This window comes from Diuraphis noxia, unplaced genomic scaffold, assembly GCF_037042655.1.
Source record: "Diuraphis noxia isolate RWA-SAM2 unplaced genomic scaffold, SU_Dnox_SAM2 contig0002, whole genome shotgun sequence".
In the NCBI taxonomy this organism is placed as follows: domain Eukaryota; kingdom Metazoa; phylum Arthropoda; class Insecta; order Hemiptera; family Aphididae; genus Diuraphis; species Diuraphis noxia.
The window spans coordinates 24,942,489-24,959,677 of NW_028301712.1; the positions used below are offsets into that span (position 1 = coordinate 24,942,489).

Below are 17,189 nucleotides of genomic sequence, written 5' to 3' on the forward strand. Positions count from 1 at the left end.
TGAGGATAAATCGTTATCATTAAGCGATTTCATAAAAATTTAAAACTCAAACAATCAAAACATTTTTCCTATAATGACGCTTCAAATTTTCTCTATAGCTACTTGAAGGAAAACTTGTGGAAAACTTAGTGTTGTATTTTTAATTCTTAGTTATAAGCACAACCATTTTTATGATTTTTCAACTTAAAAATTACTTGCAAATTTTCGCATTTTCGACAGATTTCGTAAAATTTTGAACTATAAACGCTTATTAAAAAAAAATTGTGACTTACGATTTTTAATTTTTTTTAGCTAAATAATTTATTTAGTCATTGTTGTTGGAATCTTAACCGGCATGTTGGAAACTAAAGACCTATTCAAAACTCAATAAGTACTCATAGATCAAAAATAGCACAACTGTTTAAGTATCTTTACCTTCTAATCTTGAACCCAAACTAATGCACATACTTATACCACATACCAATAATATTGGTGCCACCTCACCAATTTGTCAGTCAGCCAGACAGGATGGACCCAAATTGAATAATTACCCTTATAATAACTCAGTTAGTATAGGCTAAGTTTCTATAATTTTATAATTAGTTGATTTAATCATAATAATTTAACTATATGTATGCAATTTAAATTGAGTTTAATTTACCGAATGGAAAATAGTCTACAATAATTGAATAAAATAAAAATAATTGTAATTCTTTTAAACAATACTTTTAACTTTTAATAGAAAAAAAAACATAATTTAATATTATAATACACATACGTCATACACATGTAGAGATATAAGAATATTTCACTGTATCCGATAAAAAAAAATAATAGAAAATATAACAAGTTTACAACTCATAATATTTGTTATTATTGATTTATAACTTAAAACTAATATTAAGATAAGAAATTAAAAATTATAATTACAATACAATGGTTTAAATATCTGCCACAAAATTTGGATGGACTACTAATATAGGATCTTCATCAACAGCATCTTGTTCTTGTTCTACGCCACTGGGTTGTGATTTTGATTGTTGTGATAAGGCAATTAATACATTATCCTATTAAATAATAAGTATATTTCAAGTATTGTAGTATAATATACATTACACAAATTTATCATGAGGAACTATAATCGCATGTGTTGTCACTGTCTTATAATGTACAAAACAACACATTTTATCAGAAAGTTTAAATTCACATCTACCCAACAGTACTCAAAGTGTAACACGAGGCCTTGATATGCTGCTGTAGACCATATCTTTACAGAAATGCCGAACTGTTATAGAATTTTATATGGTCCAAAAATAAAATTGAAAACCTGTCATTGTGAGCAATGTAAATGCTTACAATTAATAAAAATGTATTATGTATGTTTAATTTGAATTAAATACATATTTTTATATTGCCCATTACAATTTTTCCGGTTTTTATTTCTTAATATTAGTAATCTTATGAATTGAGAAAGGTGCCCTTCAAAAACTTTAGTTCAATAGTATTTATGAATGTAAAATTTGCAGTTATATAGATTTGTAAGACAGAAACAACACATCTGGGTATGGTTTCCTCTTAATATACTTACATTATAAATTAAACGATCCAATATTTTCTCAATAAAACTTTTTTTTTCTAACAACTCAGTTTCATCATTGATCTGATCTTCAATTTGTTCTAAGTACCAATTGATTATGCTACTACGTAATACACCGCCATCATCACTTTCCCCTTTTTCTATAACACAAAAAATAATAGAATTTATTCCTTTTCAAAGTAAAATGTCAGAAAACTCGCTCTGCTGTATAATAATATCATTGAAATGGATGTGATAAATTTTAATACAAAGACAAATCATAGAATAAACGATTCTAAGCAGAGATGGTCATCATAAGCGCAAATCACGGAGTGCTAAGGATGCTTAGTACATAGAATCTCGTGATTATCTTCAGTAACAATTTTAAAAAGTCTATTTATAAATAACATAAGTCAATATTTGACTTATCAAATTATTGGCATAAAAAGAGATATGGGTATGTAGAACTAAATAATGAAATTACTTAAAGTTAAAATAATGAAAAATAAGTGACCAATGTTACTTACATATTTTTCATATAATTGCAGTGAAACTTCCATGCCACAACAAAGCATAATCATTAAATTAACTAAATGTTGTATAACTAAATATATTTGAGTTCAAATTAGGATTAAATGTATTTATTTAAGTCTATTTAACAAAACTCTTCATAGCACAATTTTTCTTTCCTTGTAAGCTAGGCCACGAGACTTAGTAATATTGAAGTTTTACTTTACATATTAATATTTAAGATTAAAAAAAAAACTTAGTTAGATTTACATTAATTCTAATAATTATTTATTTGTCCATGGATTTAATGTAGTAAAAACCTTAACAAAAAAAGTGTACAGCTCTGCTGTATAATAGTTGTTGAGCATGCTGTTGTAATGAATGTGTTATATTTGAATTCAATAATAAATCATTGCATACCAAAAACAAATATGGTTGATACGACATTATGTCATCTTAACAAACTTCTATAAATCAAATTTAATACTTAGAAAAAAAAATATCTCAGGGCTATAAATAGCTCAGTCAAAATGGTACATAAAAATTATCATACAAGGAAAATGTTTGTATAAATATTTGATGAAGATTTCAAGTGCCTACAGTTATATAATACGAATAACATCAAAAAAATAAAATCGAATTTTTCAAAAATTACCATTTATTTTTCACTTTTATTTCGATTATCAATACACCTTACAAAACTACAAAGAATTTTCAACGTTGATCTTACTAAAGTACCAACTAGATTCACTATTCTACCAGAAGAGGTACTTATGTCAAAAATCGGAACATTTTTATCAACACCAATTCACAAATGTTGAATGTTGATGACAAACAAAAAAATACACTTACACATCATAGGCAAATACAATACATTCATTCGCTACGCTCAGAATCTAAAATTCACATAAAATTACACTGTATTGATAAAGTATAATAAATAAACACGTTATCTTGAAATCTCGTTACTATATACTTTTATACAGGAAAAATCATATATATAATAATGTCCAGGAATACTAAAAAAAATTGAATAAGTATTGAAATTAAATACTAGTATTATGGTATTAGAACAAGTACACAGAAAAAAACGTTAAGCCTAGGGCCTATAACACAAATAAAAAGTAAACTAAAAAAGCACAAAACAACTAAAATAATATTGAAAGATTAATCATCATATTAAAATATCAATATTTGATTAAAAGTCTCAGCAGATATATTTTTTAGTTTTATAAATTACTATAAAATTACAGCAATTGAACAATGTTGAAGGTAAAAATTCTAGGTTCATAATTTTTTTTCTCATTATTTTGAAAATAGCTGGGAATTTTTGGCTTTACTTTTTAAATATATTCCAAAAAATAAAACCAGATCATTCAAAATCTATATTATTGTACAACTAATACATTCATGACTCCATTAAAATTCAAAAAAAAATCCACTAAACACAAACCTGCTATTTGTTTTTCTTCTTCACTTCTCATGTAAACAACAAGCATGTTTGTAATTCGTTTATACTCATCAAAAGCAAGTGTTAACTTTTTTTTGGTTAAACCTTGTTTTTCTGGTTCTTCAACAGAATCAACATTCATTCCTAGATATAACATAATATTAATAAAATATATATTAAAATAAATTAAAAATATTTATTAATAATACAAATGGTAAAATCAATCTATTAAAATTACCTTCAGTTTCAGGTATTCCCATTAAAATATCATCGTCATCGTCATCTAGATTGACATCAGGTTGTTCTACCCGAATTATGGACTTATTAAGTAAACTGAAAGCTTCAGATACATGTTTAGGTGTTACCTAAAGAAAATTTCAACATTTTAACTAAATATTTGTTTTTACATCAACTAAATAAATTTTCCTTTACATGATCTGAACATTCCATTTTAGCATTTGCTTCAGAAAGACGAATTAACGACTCTAACTGTCTAACTGTTATACGCCATGTTGATTTTGTACTAGATTGACTATCACGCTGTCTTAATTGAGTATAAGCGTTTACTAATTTTTCTGAAGCTTCCTAAGAATTGAATACCAATGTATAATATTACTATAATTTTAGTACCAAAACAAATATATATTTTCTTTCACTTACAACTGTGAGTTGGGGTTTAAATTGACGAGCAAAACCAATGTATGTTAAAATATCTTCCTGACTATATAGTGTTTCAGTTGTATCTTCCATATTACTGTGGATTTCAACAATTGTCTTTGCGATTGCATAATCTACAACCTACAATATTTTAATGGTATTTAATATTAATACAATTAATTTAATTTGTTTAAAATAATAATTATTTATTACCTCACTACATTCATCTATAAGAACATAGAATAAATCAAAACGAGACATGATTGGAGCAGAAAGAGATACATTTTGTTGTAAAGATTTACTTCGATCATAGCGACCATTAATAGGATTGGCTGCTGCTAATATTGACGTTCTGGCATTTAAAGTTGCTCGAACACCAGCCTAAAACCATGACAATGATAATTTTTACATACATTTCAGATAATAAATAATACTTAAATGAAATGCAGAATATCAATCATGGAGAGTAACTTATTAATTAATACACTTTTAAATATACAAGAATCTCATTGTGTTTGTCTTTGAACATAAAAAGCACCTAGTCAATTAACTGCTGTAAGTTATTAAAACTATTTTACTACCCTAGGGAGGATCAAATTAAAATAACTATTAAATACACGGGCAGGCCCATGCGTTAAATTTTGAGCAAGGTAATTTATGTTTTTGCAAGCCCTTTAAAATATTATTTAATATAAAATTCCTATCAACAGTTTCAAAATTACAAAATTATTCAAACGGGTTATTAAAATGGTCGAACGCTTGAATTCTAGGCCTAACAGCCACCCCCTATTATGGGGACGTTGTACATGGATAAGTATACTTTTAACTTTAAAGTGAATATAACAATAATATAAATTATTCAATTTTTAGCTTATGTAAATCAAAAAATAATACAATAATTAACATCTAATAAATACATGTGACTTTTAAAAAACAATAATTTAAGAAAATTAAAAAAAAAAGGCGGGTAAGTCGTGGATGTCGCTTTGCTGTACAGTAGGTTACAAGTGGGTTACTGTAATGGATGGAATTAAGTTTGAATCCAATGATATTATATCATTGTATACAAAAAACGATTCTGAGCGAAGACGGTTTATCTGTCTAGGATATATTATAGATTATTAAAAATTTTCAAATCTTAGATTTAAAAAGAAAATTTTTTATGAATTTCTAGTTTGAAATAATTTTCGAATTTACGTCATTTTTACATATGTTGTCGAAATTCAAAGTTTGAATGCTTATAAAAAAGAATTGTGAATATGAATTTCTTTTATTTTTCAACTGCTATTGTAACAATATGTTAAGAGCCTTGTATTAAATGTTCAAGCTTTTCTGCCTAACAAATACATTTTTATCAATATTAATTTTAAAAAAACTAATAATGATCGAAAATTTCAAATGCCTATGAATAGTTCAACTTAAGTCGAAATTTTTTGAAAATTGCATGGTGGATAGAATACACTTATATAAACATTCGGTGAAAATTTCATATATTTATGTTCATTTGTTTTTAAATTACATCAAAAACCAAAATAGATTTTGTCAAAAAATGAGTGTGCGTAAAATTTCCCGTTTTTCCCTTAATTTTTAGTTTGTTTTTCTCGATTATTTAGAAAAGTATTAAGAATTTTTCACTTTTGACCCCCAAAGTACCAACTAGATTCACTTTATGATCGAACGAGGTACTGAAGTCAAAAATCGAGCACTTTTACTGCCCCAAAACGTGATGACAGACACAAAAAAAAAAACACACACATCATGGTAAAATCAATACATTCATCGCTCCGCTCAGAATCTAAAATGTATTGAAAAGCAATAAATTAACCAACAACAAGATGATAATATAATAATTCTAAGTCAAACCTAAAGAAAATTTAAACTTTAGCTAGAATAGTTATTTAAAATATCTAAATTAGTTTGATTATAAATACTATACTTTTGCTATTGATATTGTTTGTTGTTCCATAGCTTCATGAATAGCTACTTGATCACGTACATCCATTTTATCAAATTCATCAATGCAACACACACCGTTATCAGCTAACATAAGCGCACCAGCTTCAATAACAAAATCAAAAGATTCTTCATCCCTTACAACAGCAGCTGTAAGACCAGCTGCTGTAGAAGCTTTTCCAGAAGTATAAACAGCACGAGGACACATATCAGCCACTTGTTTTAGTAACTGAGACTTAGCAGTACTAGGATCACCAACTATACAACAATTAATATCTCCCCGAAGAGTAGTACCTTCTAATGTAGTTTTTGGAACTCCACCAAAAAGCATTAATAAAACACCTGTTAATTAAACCATATAATCTCATGTTAATAAAAGAATTATGTAAGTAAACCTAATTTTACCTTTTTTGATTTGGTCATTTCCGTGAATTGAAGGGAAAAGACTATGTATTAAATTCAGATATAAATTTCGGTCACGGCTCATTTCATATATCTTTTCCCATTGTGGCCCGGTCATTTGTTTTTTCATACGTTCAATCGAGTCAACAGTCGATTCATCATTGTGCATTTCTCCACTACCACCAAACTACAAAACATATAAATTTGAATATTTTATAATTTAGTTTAAGAAAAACACTAGTACTTATATATCTACGGTTTCTTACCCTTGAACCTGTAACTGATAAACTGCATGCCAAAAATGCCAACTTGTAATTTAAGTCTCTGATTCCTAAACATTTCAGTCCTTTAACACCTTCATTGTTAGCATCTCCTCGTTTCTGCCCAGAAGCAGATTCAGCTCTGGCAGAAGGTGTGGACATAACACTTACATCAGGAACCACAATCAATGTACCAGTAAAATCATATCTATCACCAGCTTGTACAGTTTCAACGTTTTCATTTCTCAGGATAATTTCAAGACTAAACAACAAAATAATTTTAGATGAGATTCAAATATGATTAAAAATAATCATTTGTTGTTTCTAATGAGTAGTATTTAATATTTATATTTAAAATATTTTATTTTAACACGATGATTGATACGTGACTGCTGGTGATCACTTGACTTGTATAATTGGTACACCAAACATATTTTTCAATGTCGTTTTTTATTCACTATTATATTTGAAAAAGCATTTAAAAATACAAAAATATTTTTTTAAATAAAATTATCAAAAACATTGAATAGAATTCCACTACATCACCACTCTTTAGTAAGTATATGTATTATTGTAGGACCATAAGAAAATTAAAGTTATTAATAAATACCACATTCCTTGAAGGTTGCTGGCAGTCATGTGACAAGGTACTAACGATCAACAATGGGTACCAGCGGTTACAAATATATGAAATTTTAGGATTACAAATTACCGCCGGCAGTCAAATACTAGTCAATGTGTTAAATATTTTGGTAGAAAATACATACCTTCGTGGAATACTGCCCCGAGGAAGTTCAGATTGACATTCTTGCACTCTAATTTTTTGAAAATCAACAAATCGAGACTTATTAACATTTAAACTAAATCTTCTTCTGTTAGCACAGACTGGATTTCTGCATATGGTTGGCTGAGTATACTGAAAAAATATTAACAAGCTTAAAATACTAAATAGTAAATACATTATGGGAAAAATTGTGTTTTATTTATTGATTTTGAACATTTATCGGTAGTATTTTACTAATTTATTTGTTTAATAATTGACTAAACAAATTATTTAAGTCAATACTATTTTACTATTTAAGCTTTATCAGAATTGAATGATTGAACTTTATTTAGAAGAGAGTCATTTGAATATCTTGAGAGGCTGACACATAGGCGTGCGCAGGGGGTATGCAGGGTATGCAGCTGCATACCCTGAAGTTCTGTGAGGGGCGAACATCGTCTCTGGAAAATTGAAACATTCAGTTATCAGTTATCAACTACCAAGTATTTGCAAAATACATACTTCTTATATTATGTAATGGTATTTATTACAATATTTTTTTAATTAAACAGTAGGTTTTTTCAATATTTGTGAATTGTGTATACATATTATCAGAATTTTACGAGCTTAAAATAACTTTCAAGGCGCGCTATTGTCAGCCTTCTGCATATCCTGAAAAAAGGCCTGCGCAGTGCGCACGCCTATGGGCTGAGATCTATATTTATTTTAATTATTGTAACAAATTAAAGATTTTCCACTAGTTGCAGATACTACACTTGAGAAATAAGGAACTTTCATAGAATACAAAAAGTGTAAGTATAACGGATAACATTAACAGATAATATAATAATTCATTTAGGATTGAATATTATACATGTGCTCTCAATATGGACCGGCAATGAATATTCTAAAACAATATAAAAGAAATATACTTTTGTCTTTGTCTATTGTATAGCACTAATATATTATAATTAAATATTTCTATTCAGCTAAATTAGTTTATAATTTGTATCCTTGTAGTCGCATATGACCAGCATTTGAAATCAGTGTAAAGTAAAGTAGAAAGTATGAAATAATTGGTGGGTGAGCACTTATTTAAAATCATTACTTTATAGGAAAAAAAAGTTCACGCCGCCACTGATAACAATAGATATATTTTTAGATTATTTTCAATAAAATTATGATGATTTACTTTGAATTGTTGTTCAACATTGGGAACATCTGTTTGACAATCTTGACATGTGAAATGTCCAGCTACTAGTTCTGGATGAATAGGATGTGTTCTAATAACTTGACCAGAAATACGAACCAACTCGCCAATTTTGGCAGTGGTTAATTCTCTTACATTGAACCTAGTGGTAACATCTACAAAGCTCACAAAATAATCTTGGTGGTTCCCTGTAGCTTCTGTTCGATCGATTACAAAATTACCAACAGCTAAGCACAAAGCTGGATACACCCTAAATAAAAAATATTGATTAACCTACCTAGATAAATATTAAAAATTAGATGCCAAATGTCATACCTGTAATATTCTTCTAGAATGGTGATTGCAAGATTCTGATTGAATTTTTCAACATCAAGGAAACTTACCTCCAATGTGAAACGTTCAGAATTTGTCATCTCAATAGCAGATTCTAAATATTTGGGTTCATTACAGCCTTCTTCGACAAATCTAAAATTTAGACAAAAATTATAGAGCCACCATCTAATGGTGTAAACTTAAAAGTAGGTATATAATTTAAACTAACTCTTCCAAAAAATCTTGAAATAACTTTTGCGATCTGACTTTCAACTGATCGCGCACCCTATTGACTCCTGTTTGAGTTTCTGCGACGTCCATAGTGAATAAACGACACCGACGATATGATTAATTTTAACAAGAAAAGATCTGTGCAAAATACACGATACTGTCCAAGTACTCTAAGCTAATTGACAAAACAAACGACACACACTTTTAGAGCCGACAATCTAGACTATTTTCAAGTTCCAACAGTCGGATGTCATTTACACCATATACCATGTTATTCAGTAGAACGTAGAAGTGTACTAAGTGTAGACTGTAAGTTAAATGTTAATGTTTATGTTTTATTGTTGTGTACCAGAAATTGGCGGGAAACTTTATAACCTGTGGAACTATATACATTTATCGAAATACGGTGTACCTACAAAAACACAGTGGTACCATTCTGTGATACAACCACAGAATATATTAAATATACCTATTAAATATAAAAATGTATACATATTATATATATTTGTTAATTTATTTTAATATATTAAATTTATTATTATTATTATTTATATATATTATATTAATATATTTCATATATTCTGTGATAATTCTTAAATAGATAACAACTAAAAAAATCTAAGATAAAAATAAAAAACCGATGGCATATTGTGGAAAGTATACCGGTGATTAGTGGATTCATTCGCGAAATTCATTATCTATATCTGTGATTGAAATTTGAATATTTATAAAAATATTATAAAATCATATTTTATCAAATTACAAATTACTTACAATTAGTAATTACAATTCACCATGACAAAATATGCTTACATTAAAATAATATATGTATATTTTGTCATGCAATTTAAAATCACAAATCACGACCTGAAACAAAACAAATTCATTTGAAAATTTAAGTTGAAAGAAATTTGAAGTGTTGGCTATTAAATATTTTAAGGTGTGATCCCAAAGAGTGCATCTGACTTATTATTAGGCTTAAACCTCCATTTACGGGCTTACAGATTTAAGCCTCCATCCAAAAAAATTGTTTGAACATTAAATAATTTTTCGGATTTCTGTATATTTTTACGATATTAAGATCTTGGGCATCAGGTGTTTTAGGCGATAGAAGAATCCCAATCAGGTTAAAAGGTAAATTTTTAAGACAATAGTCAGACCAGCGATAATGAATGGATTGTAATGTTGGGCTATAGAGTATAGATAAAACAATGAAGAGAAAAATTAGTGTTGCGGAGAAGAGAATGTTAAGGTGAATGAGTTGAGTGGCGAGAGAGACAGAATAAGAAATGAGTATTTAAGAGATAATATAGGAGTGGTTCCCAATAGTTGACAAATTGCGTGAGAATAGGCTGAGATGTCTAAAATATGTTTTAAGAAGAGAAAAAACTAAGGCAGTTTCAGTGACAAAAAACATGTGTGTGGATGGAAAAACGGGAATAGAAAGACCCAAAAAGAGATGGTTTGAAGTTATAGAGTGCGATATGAGAAAACATATGACTGGTCTTTGTGAGGAGAATGCTAAGGATCGTAGTAACTAGTAAGTGTAATTTGAGGACCAGGGTGGCCGACCTCAAATATTTGGGAGAGAAGGCGAAGAAAAGGAAGAAGAAATAGTCACCGAAAATCCCTAAACTATGGCATTTGTCTATTCTATAATTTCTATAATCAATTATAATAGTTTCCCATAATCGAACAATAAATTATTTCTCAACATAATATACGGATAAAAAAATAAGTAAAATACACAACTTATTGAAATAACGAAAATCATAAGTACTAATTAATAATATGTCACTAATTTATGATTTCACCATACTTAGTATTCAATACGCTCTAATAGCCAACAAATATTTTTGTTATTATACATAAATGTAAGTCATTCGGGGACTTGGAGTTGTGTTTCAATAACATGAATACAAGATTAAAATATCAGTAAATCACTCGAAATGTTGTTTTTATTGCTATTTTAGCTATATTAATATATTATATATGTATTACTAAAGTATACCTTATTATATATCTGTTTGTATTTTTATATTTTTATATTTTTATCTATATATTATTATAGCAGTTTAACATTATATCTGCATTCTGCAGCATGATCTTATATCTGGATATCGGTACTTGGCGCAGATTCACATTTCATCCTTACACGTAACTATCCGAGGTTATCGATAAAAAAATATTCACTCAGTAAAAATAATAAATCTTACATTAATTTAAAATTTAAAGATTTTAAAAATTCTTCAAAATCGCAAAAGTCTTAAAGGGGTTGAAAAACAGATATTGAGTCGTGAGGAACCTTATGGCGGCCATCCCCCGACCCCTGCCGACCATGTTGTTTTCAATTCATCATATTTCACAATCTGTGTTCAGCCCCTAGTGTTTGCTTTTTGCTTTGTTTTTATAGTGAAAAATAACTGCATAGTACATGGAAGCCGAACTGATTTCACCAGAAATATTATTAAATTAACATATTTTCATTATTATTATCTTTATTATCTATGGTTTCGCAATGCTTAGCCCCGCCACTAGACAGTGTTTACTATCATAATCAGTAATCACATTATTCACATTAGACTCGATAACAAAATAGTGAATAAGGAATTCAAATATATTTTAATATTTTATCTAAATCCTAAAATTATATATACTAGTCTATGTGCTTAATTATTATAAATATTAAATTTTATAAATTTTAAACCAAAATTGATTTTTATTTTTTTTAATAATTGTTGTCTACAATGTGCTGCTATGAAATTACCTGATTTATCTTTATTATATTACTGCTTTTCTTTTTATTAATTGTAATTACTGATAATATTGTTATTACTACACATAATAGAATATTATTGTCCGATCAAACTCCTTAATGTTTCTCTGTCTTTCTACTTTTAAATTTAAATCACGTTTACTATTTACCATCTTAGTATTGTTGATTATTGCTCCATTGATAGGTCATTACTATCTGTCAAAGGTATGTAAATGTATAACTAAATTAAATTTATTCAAATAACTAAATGTTTATTTATATTTTAGGAAGAAAAAGATGGGTTTGACAATTCTTATAACTCACATTCAAAACTGGAAGTTCATGGAGACTATGGTGTATTTAAAGCTACCGACTTAAAACATAGAATAGCTGAACTTGTTAGAATAAAAAGTAATTTAAATAGTATTTTATATTTATGTTGATACCTAATGTAATATTAAAATTAAGATTTGTATTTAATTTATATTCATATTACAATATGAATCCCGGAAAAAAAGTCTATTTTTATTTTTTTCCGAAACAGTCTGATCATAAAATTATTAAACAGAAAAAAAGTCCCATTCAATTTTTTGTTGTGTAAGCTTACAATAATAGAAGGCATGGTGGATAACAAAATAATGTATTTATTAATTGCTAAGTTAACAATAACTAAAAATTAATATCTGTGAGAGGAAGTGGTAAAACCGTTTTGCACATCTTGTTACACATGGGTATCAGTGCCGTAACTAGCTCTATGTGCGCCCTTGGCAACCAATGTTATAAATTTTAAATGAATTTTTAGTAATTATATATGATATAAAAATTGCGCCCCTAGCGCGATCATTTTAAACTGCGCCCTTGGCCACCACCCACCTTGCCAATGTCTACGGCATTCAACTGTTTAGTAGTTAATTTCTAAAACTCATAAAGAATTAGAAGTGTAAACAACCGTTAACTTGGGGATAATAGCGTCATGGGTCAGGACAGTCAGGCAGCTTAGTGGTAGAGCAATTCACCCGCCAAGCGAGAGACCCTTGTTTGATTCCTGGTCCGGTAGCTAAATTGTTGACATTATTTCCCCGAAAGAAGTTAACAGATGTAGATAGAGCTAAAATAATGTGGAGTGGCAACACCTGTGAACATTTATGAAACTATTGGTCTAGAGTGGCCAATAATAAAATATCTATGGAAGAATGTTTCATTCATATTAGTCATTGTATTCAAAACCAAATTTTATCAACAAATTATTTTAAATTATATATCTTTCATTATTTACATTACTTGTTTAGACTTTTTATGAAAACAAATTATATCAAACTTCTTTACTCCCTTATAATATGCATCAACAGTAAGGTTATAAATATATATTTTAATATTTATAGTGTTCTTAATGTTATTTTTTAGATTCTGTAAATAATGAATTAAGAAATATTGAAGGTAAGCGGCAGAAACTTCTTAGTGAACTTGCTTCTAACCATAAAAAAATTGAAGATTCTAAAGCAGAACTTATACGTCAAGAAGCAGAATTAGATAAACTAAAAATTTCTGTGAAACAAGTTAGTAGAATAATAATATATTTAACTTCTCTAAAAATATAAGTATGACAATTTAATATATTATTTTAGGCTCAAGTTGCAGAAAATGAAGCTATTATACAGAATTCTCCTAACCTTGCCCCACCAACTATTATATTACCAAAAAATCCTCCTTCATTTATACCTTTATCAGTAAACACACGTTACACTTGTCGTAATATGAAAAATTGTTTTGATTATTCTCGTTGCTCATTAACATCAGGATTTCCATTTTACTTTTATCGCCCTGAAGAATTGCCCGAGTTAGTTTCTATGTCATTGAATAAAATTGTTTTTCAAGTTTTACGCTATAACCCACATTTTACCAACAATTCAGATAACGCTTGTGTGTATGTAGCTTTAATTGGTGAAACTCATAATTCTATTAATATAACTCAATTAGAACGTCTTCCTTTTTGGGGCGGCGATGGTAGAAATAATATATTATTTTATTTAAGTAAAAATATCTATAACAAACCAAAATTTGATCAAAATATAAATTTTGGACGTGCTATACTTGCTCAGTCTTTTTGGAATGAAAACAATTTTCGTCCTGGCCACGATATAATGTTGCCTGTTAGTTTTGGACCTCCAGGGGGAGAAGTTTGGATGGATTCTCCATACATGCTACCAGCTAGAAGAAAATATCTGTTGTCTTTTGAAGGATACAAAAATATCAACGTTACCCAACACCAACAAAACTTTGGTAATTTAGAATTTAGAAATATTTAACTGTATAGACTTGTATTGATTGTTAACAAACATTTAAATTATTTTTTTTAGGTGATATGTTACAAAAGTTTATAACACAAACAACCGATGATCAGTTTTACATAATAACTGATTGTGAAAATCAAAGAGTTGAAAGTAATATCACTGATTGGTGTTTGTGTGGTGATGAAACTAAACGTAAAGTTTTTATTGCTCAGTCAACTTTTACATTGATTTCAGCACCTTTAGATAATGATATGATATCAACAGCAATGATGCAAACTCGTATTTTCGAATCACTTAAATTTGGTGCTATTCCTGTATTTTTAGAACATGACAGAATTGGACTACCTTTTGATGAAGTAAAATCATAAATCAATATTTATCATAGACATATGCACACGAGCAGTGAAAGGAGCAAGGATTATCTGAAGTATAATACTAGTGTATTGTATTTTTGAGATATGATACTTATTGTCTACTATAAATTTAATTCCGTAAAATTAAACTGTTGAATAATTTTGGTGGGTTGGATTAGGTCTTAATATGTATTTATGAATGAGTAAACTGTTTGTTTACCAAATGATATTATCATAATTTTTAAATTATTTTCATGTCAGTTTTAATAAAAAAATAGCCTAGTTTATCTTATTCTCTATCCAAAACTGAGGTCTGCATATGTCTATTCAATATTTAGTGAATTACAATTTCTTACATAACTATATTTCAGGTTATTGATTGGTGTAGAGCTGCTATATGCATAGCAGGAGAGAGAATTCCTGAACTTCATTGGTTGTTGAGGACAATACCTGATAATGATATTTTATTAATGAGGCGACAGGGTAGAATGCTGTACGAAAAATATTTTGGAACTATTCAATCTATTTTGGATACAACTCTTGCTGTTATACGCAATAGAATTGGTATACCCCCCACACCAGTGATTGATACACCATCACCAAGTATATTTAATGAACATTTTAAAGTGAGTTTTCTTTAATTTATATTTTTTATCATATAAAATAAAAATTTGCAATTCATAAATATTTTTTAATATAGCCGATTAAAATGGATGCAATTATACCAGATGCTGAACCTGAAGAAAGTTTAGGTCCCTTGGAGCAACCTTTTAACTCTCCAGTTTTTAAAAGAAATCATACAGTTATGAATATTCATGGTTATGAATTATGGAACAGTTGGGGAGATCCATTTAAACTTTACCCTCACATGCCTTTTGACCCATTACTTCCATCAGATGCAAAATTCATTGGTTAGTGAAACAAGTTTTTTAGTGATTCTTATTTAAATTGTATTCATTACTAAATGTTTTATCTTTTATATTAAGGTTCTGGTAAAGGTTTTCGACCAATTAATAATGGTGCAGGTGGAGCAGGAAAAGAATTCTGTCAAAGTCTTGGTGGAAATTCACCACGTGAACAATTTACTATTGTTATACTTACTTATGAACGTGATCAGGTATTATTTTGTTAAATAATATGTTCTTTAATTTTATGATTGGTTTTATGTATTTTTGTTTTTTTGTAAGGTTCTTATGAATTCTCTTAGCAGACTGCATGGCCTACCTTATTTAAATAAAGTACTTGTTGTATGGAATTCTCCTAAACCACCTCTTGAAGACCTACGGTGGCCTGAAATCGGTGTACCTATACATGTTAGTATAACATGAATCATTTTTTTATATTTAGGATTCATTTAATTTAAATTTTATTTATTCAGGTTATTCAGGCAGCTAAAAATAGCCTTAATAATAGATTCCTGCCATATGAAGCAATTGAAACTGAAGCAGTTTTGTCAGTTGATGATGATGCTCATTTAAGGCATGATGAAATTATGTTTGGTTTCAGGTAAATTTTTTTTTTTTATCATGATTTAAAACCAATACTTATTTATTATTAAGGGTTTGGAGAGAACAACGTGATAGAGTTGTTGGTTTTCCTGGACGTTTTCATGCTTTAGACCTTAACCATGGTGGTTGGCTTTATAACTCAAACTACAGCTGCGAATTGTCTATGGTCTTAACAGGCGCTGCGTTTGTACATAAATACTATTTATATTTGTATTCTTACTGGCTGCCTCAAGCAATTCGAGACAAAGTTGACCAATATATGAACTGTGAAGATATTGCAATGAATTTTTTGGTATCTCATGTTACCAACAAACCACCTGTGAAGGTAGTTATGTGATTAATTATATTTTTAACATGACAATAATATGTACATAATTTCAACTTCAGGTAACATCTAGATGGACTTTTCGCTGTCCAGGATGCCCTGTTTCACTGTCTGAAGATGAAACACATTTTTTAGAACGCCATAAATGTATCAACTTTTTTACAAAGGTAAAATTTTTGTTTATAAAATTTAAAATATAATGCCAGTAAATTTTTTAACATTTTATAATATTAAATATTTTTATGTTTTAGATATTTGGGTATACACCTCTTCTAAATACACAATTTCGAGTTGATTCTATTCTTTTTAAAACTAGAATACCACACGACAAACAAAAATGTTTTAAATTTATTTGAAACTTAAAAAAGAATCAGATAATAATTAAGTCTATGATTGTTTCAGTCCACATTCCATAGAGATTGGATAAATTTATATGATTTAACAAGACTGATAATTTTAAATTTGATTATAAATATATACCATTTTGACTTTACTTAACTAATTTAATTGATAAATTATCGATTAACACATCGAAAAGGTAAATATTAAAAAAGTTTATACTTCTAAGACACAAATAATTACATCATTTATACGCGATTAAGAATTATTGTGGAAATATTGCTCATCAGGTTATTTAGAAATGTTAATGAACAA

At 28.3% G+C, this 17,189-nt stretch overlaps 2 protein-coding genes across 3 annotated transcripts; one reads left to right on the plus strand and one right to left on the minus strand.

Annotated features, from left to right (window-relative positions):
- Positions 1–689: 689 nt before the first annotated feature.
- On the minus strand, positions 690–9,625 carry Mcm6 (minichromosome maintenance 6). The gene is made up of 14 exons (XM_015510541.2): positions 9,302–9,625; positions 9,076–9,225; positions 8,743–9,010; positions 7,555–7,703; positions 6,794–7,049; positions 6,531–6,714; positions 6,109–6,467; positions 4,386–4,553; positions 4,176–4,313; positions 3,948–4,100; positions 3,754–3,880; positions 3,519–3,659; positions 1,568–1,716; positions 690–1,046 (listed from the first exon to the last, which is right to left on the minus strand). Exons 1-14 carry the CDS (start codon positions 9,391–9,393, stop codon positions 921–923), a joined length of 2,460 nt encoding a protein of 819 aa, XP_015366027.1. The 5' UTR covers positions 9,394–9,625; the 3' UTR covers positions 690–920.
- A 2,305-nt stretch (positions 9,626–11,930) lies between these two features.
- On the plus strand, positions 11,931–17,028 carry botv (exostosin like glycosyltransferase 3). Of its 2 annotated transcripts, XM_015510496.2 has the most exons (13): positions 11,934–12,283; positions 12,346–12,469; positions 13,463–13,614; positions 13,684–14,338; positions 14,416–14,705; positions 15,074–15,328; positions 15,403–15,613; positions 15,689–15,819; positions 15,890–16,015; positions 16,081–16,208; positions 16,262–16,535; positions 16,598–16,702; positions 16,787–17,028. In XM_015510496.2, exons 1-13 carry the CDS (start codon positions 12,179–12,181, stop codon positions 16,889–16,891), a joined length of 2,661 nt encoding a protein of 886 aa, XP_015365982.1. In that variant the 5' UTR covers positions 11,934–12,178; the 3' UTR covers positions 16,892–17,028. The 2 variants fall into 2 exon arrangements, 1 of the variants encoding a protein (XP_015365982.1); XR_016190184.1 differs by lacking the exon at positions 16,787–17,028 and having other exon boundaries at positions 11,931–12,283; positions 16,387–16,535.
- The last annotated feature ends 161 nt before the right edge of the window (positions 17,029–17,189 follow it).